Consider the following 4,756-nt stretch of genomic DNA (forward strand, 5'->3'; position numbering starts at 1 on the left):
CTTTGATGTATAGACTGACACACACACGCACACGCACACACACACGCACACACACACACACACACCTCAGGAGTAAATTTTAGAGACCAATCAACCTAACAGTCAAAATGTTGGACTGTGGGAGGAAGCCGCAGTACCCGGAGAGAATCCACGCGTGCACAGGGTGAACATGCAACCTCCATGCAGAAAGATCCCAATCGAACCTTCTTGAATTGAGCTGACTTGAACTATTTATTCATAAAGCCCCTTCCCAAACCCAGTCAAGGAGGCCCAAGGTGCTGTACATAGTGCAGAGACACATACAGTTACCATGAAACATACATTATATGATAAAATAAAAACATCAAACACAAAATAAAATAATTGAAAGCACAGGGACCAAAGAGAAATCAGAAACATCATTAAGAAAACTAGCAAACTGATCTAAAACAAAGCTTAAGTCTGGCTTTAAAAATGTGCAGAGACGTGGACGGTTTGATCTGTGGTGGAAGTTGGTTCTGGAGTCGAGGTCCTACAACCAAAAAAGCACGATCACCCCGACTTGCATTTTGACTACCACCAACAAGTCACTCTGAACCGAGCGTAGCTGACGCACCTTTATCGGGTAAATTTCTTAGGACTTTTATTTCTTACTGCTTTTGCCAGATTTAAGTTATTTCTCGTGGGTTTTTCTCTCATTGACCGAAGGGTACCAACACTTTAGTTCAGGTATGTACCTTAAATCAGAGCAAATTCTGCAACTTTATAGATTTTTAATGTAAAATTTTAGATTTCACCTGAAGTATTCATTTTAACATTAGAGTCTGGATTCATGTTTGAACATTTAACTTTCCTGAATAAAAAGTTGTAAAAGCAAGCTGTTCAATTGTAAACTGTCACGAGGAGCCGAATGTACCAACGTGAAGTTGCTCAAACACTGAGTGTGGCGAAACATCAGCCCAGAATCTAGACCGCCGTTCGCCAAAGCAAAATAATTTTGTATATGGCTAGCAAAACATAGCTTTACATTTTAAAGCATTACGTTCCAATCAGGACACCATAGTTATTGGTCACCAAAACACCGATAAACATTATCTTTGATGCACATATCAATAAAAAAAATTTCTTGGCTAATATTTCTCTCAGATGTAATAAAAAGTTGAAAGATGCTGAATTTTCCCATGATTAAGTATTTTACTGAAATTCTCAGCTCAGCGTGTCTTCTGGTGAATGACCCACATTTGCATAAATACTGTCGGAGATCTCAGCAGGTTGGCTTGTTTGATTTGTTTGTGTCTGCAAAGACAGAGGACAGTTTAAAATGGCTGTTTGTTAAATGAATCCTACTGCTTCATTAGATAAATAAACCAATAATGTGAAAAGTACCTGCAGATTGATGTAGACGGGATCATCAATGACCTTTTCCTCAGGTGGCTTCACATTGAAGGCTTTGCAAGAAGCTCTACTGAAAAAGAATAAAACAATATTTGAGAATCAGCAGCGTCGTTGTACCAGTAAACAACCACAAATAAAGACCTGTCCAACACTTTTAGTGTTAAGATACTTTAAATAAACTCTGCCTGTGACATAAGAGTAAACAATATAACAGTAAAGGTAAAACCTTTTGTACGGGTTTGAAGCGCCTCTGCTGAAGTTCACATAAGGACCCGATTGCTTCCGTATGAAATTGTGTGACCTGGAAATATGAGATAACAAGTGTTCATGCAAAGGCTGCAGCAACCCACAACTCACTTTTTATTTTGTGTGGTTACATTAAGGATCCAAGCACACTTGGTCAGCTATAGGAATGTACAAACAGAAGAAATGATGTTCAGTTATAGAAAATAAACAGATACATATTTTTTCATTTGGCACTAAACACAGAGCACACCTAACACACAGGCTGTGTCATAAAAGCGCCTCGCTCATGTGAAAGTAAGCTATACAGTAAGTTTTACATTCCTTCCTTCGTTGCTCTAAAAACTTTCAAAACCTGGTTAGAAACAAGCTAAAGGGCATGCTAATGTTTTCCAGCTCCGTAATATTTGGTTATTATGTTCTGACACATCATCTGTACTGCCTCAGCTGCAAGGCTTGAGAAAATATTTAAAACATCTTTATGCATTTGTTGTTTTTAAAATGCTTAAAATGACATAATAAACAATATGCATGTGATACAGCTGCATAAATGCATATCATACAGAGGAGATTTTGCAGCCACTGTGGTAGAACTTTGGTAAATGTTCTGTTTTTATCTAGCACCTTCTCCGGGTTCTACGACCCCCCAAGGCGCTTCACAACACAGTCATTCACACACTGGTGGGGAGGAGCTACGATGTAGCCACAGCTGCCCTGGGGCGCGCTGACAGAAGCGAGGCCTGCTGAACACTGGCACCACCGGTCCCTCTGACCACCACCAGCAGGTAAGGGGGTAAGGGGACTAGCTGGGCACTGGACAACCCGCCCCACCTCCTGAGCTACTGCTGTCCCTTAACTTTGGCTGAGAAACTAGATTTTTTTGCAGAAGCTGTCTACTGTTTTATTCACTTGGTGCTGTTACAACTCAGACATTTACAAGAGCATGCACACGTCACACACTGAAACCACCATCACATTGTGCTAACAGTGCTAACCAGCTGTGCCACCATGCAGCAACGATTTTACTCTCCTGAACAGCTGAATGCTTCTTTCCAGATGTGCCTGGTTCTGCACAAACACATCAAATCTGCAGCTATAACTTTAAAAAGATCCAGAGTTAGACTTTTACCTCTTGCATTTTTTGTAAATGATGATCCCAGCGACAGCAGCGATGAGAAGGACAACAGCTGGTATGGAGATGTAGAAACTGGACAAGGAAGTCTCAAAGGAGACTAACAGGTAACAAGCTGAGTCACAGATTTTGACAGATTGTCTGAGAACCAGTCGGGTGAATATTACACTCACCTGTTGGAGTTTGAGGCAGAGGAGTTGTTGTGGCATCTGTAGAATCAGTAAAAAAGTAAAACCATTTTCTTTTTGTTTTGCATCTAACTTTCGTTTTAGGGAAATATCCCATTTAAAACTGAGACGTACTGAAGCTGTTTATCTATTTAGATAAAATAATACAATACCTGCTTCAACAGTCACTGCTATCACATCTGACCCTGTGGGAGAAGCATCCAAGTATTAATTTAATATTTAGTCAAATTAGAATAGTTTAATTATTAGTTGGTGGACTGAATGTCTAACCATTTACATGAATGGTGACTGGATTTGGTTTGAAACTGTACGGCTTTGGGACTGCAACAACACGCATGTAGATTTGCTCGCTCTCTTGAACGTTGTAGATTTGTAGGGTGCAGTTTCCTTTGGCTCCGTCTCCGATTAGCTTTGTCTTTGTTTTATACTTTTCAAGCACACATGACCTATTGGGGTGATAAACAAAGGCTTTTCTGTCGTTGTCGTTCTTGCTGCATTCACTTTCTCCATCTGTTTTCCAGTAAACTGCTGTGAAATTTGATGTTGAAGGAATCTTGAACGTGCAAAATATGGTAATGTTTGAGCCCTTTGCTGCATTAATCTTCTTTTCTGTCCTTATTTCCCACTCCTGACCTGTGTTAGGAAACAAATACTAGCATGAGTGAAGTTTAGGCCTCAGGAACAAAAGACTCAGTAGCTCCATGTGACACCCACCTCGTGAATAGGACACAAGAATCAGCACCAGCCAGAGGTTTAGGCGCTGCATCTGGTCCCAAAACATGTTATTAGTCCAACAGTGCAGCAGTTTAAAGTGACTTTCTATCAGAATCTAGCACATGTAGAGTGAAGCTACTTATAAGACAAGTACTTACTGTGAGAAGAACCCAGATGAGGACAAGTGGACTTTGTGTTAGAGCTGAGCGCTGCGGTGAAACTATTGAATGTTTCCTGTTGCATTGTGCGGTGGTTGAGAAATTAAAAGGAAGTTCAGACAGAAAAGGGAGTCTGACCACTCAAGTGACACTTACCGGTAGGTTTGTGCTGCTAGCAGCCTCAACACCTCGCAGTTTCACACCCTCATCTACATTTACACCGCTTAAATTATCTCCATTTCCACAACCAGAGAACTGGCAGCTGCTTCATGCTAAGATGTTTTCTGTTCAGCCACAGAATACAAACAGCTGAACATTTAAGAACAAAATTAACATGGATAAATGTTCAGGTGGAGAAAATTTTAGCCACATTTAAAATTTTTGTTTTTTATTTTCTAAGGGAACATTTAAAAAGCTTAACACAGTTCGTATCTGGTTTTAAGGCATTCCGATGTTGTTTTAGAGTGAGATATAAAGGAAGGAGACCTGGGATCAGCGCTGCTCTACGCTGAAAGACTCATTATAAACTCTTATCACCATAAAGGAAAGTTAGTGGAGTTTCCATCTTAAGAAAGCAGTCAAAAGGAAAACCTCCCTTTAGGTTTGTGGCTGTTTTCTGTACAAGCTCTATCTGCTGATGTGTTCCAGCCTGATTACACTTTGTACAAAATGCCTACAGAAATGTTTTAGCAACATCAGGGACTCCCAGATTGCATACTGTTCCCATCCCATTGGGTAAAAGGTGAAGGACCAATCACATCATCAGGGCAACAACCCCCCCAAAACTGTCCACAATGATGCAAAAACAGAACCAACTTCACCTCTAAATGCAACAACTTGTGTTATTGGCAGGAAGAGAGAGAGAGATGATGATTTCATCAGTTTCCATCATCCAAATGGGGCTATTTCAATCCGGTAATCACCTAATAATTTCAAATAGATGAATT

At 40.3% G+C, this 4,756-nt stretch overlaps 1 protein-coding gene across 1 annotated transcript; it reads right to left on the minus strand.

The window, feature by feature from the left end:
- Positions 1–212: 212 nt before the first annotated feature.
- Positions 213–3,919, minus strand: LOC107395650 (uncharacterized). The gene is made up of 9 exons (XM_015975067.3): positions 3,810–3,919; positions 3,652–3,703; positions 3,208–3,570; positions 3,090–3,122; positions 2,923–2,958; positions 2,747–2,849; positions 1,601–1,675; positions 1,366–1,444; positions 213–1,275 (listed from the first exon to the last, which is right to left on the minus strand). Exons 2-9 carry the CDS (start codon positions 3,701–3,703, stop codon positions 1,186–1,188), a joined length of 831 nt encoding a protein of 276 aa, XP_015830553.1. The 5' UTR covers positions 3,810–3,919; the 3' UTR covers positions 213–1,185.
- Between the last annotated feature and the right edge of the window lie 837 nt (positions 3,920–4,756).

Source organism: Nothobranchius furzeri, chromosome 5 (genome assembly GCF_043380555.1).
Source record: "Nothobranchius furzeri strain GRZ-AD chromosome 5, NfurGRZ-RIMD1, whole genome shotgun sequence".
Taxonomy (NCBI): Eukaryota; Metazoa; Chordata; class Actinopteri; order Cyprinodontiformes; family Nothobranchiidae; genus Nothobranchius; species Nothobranchius furzeri.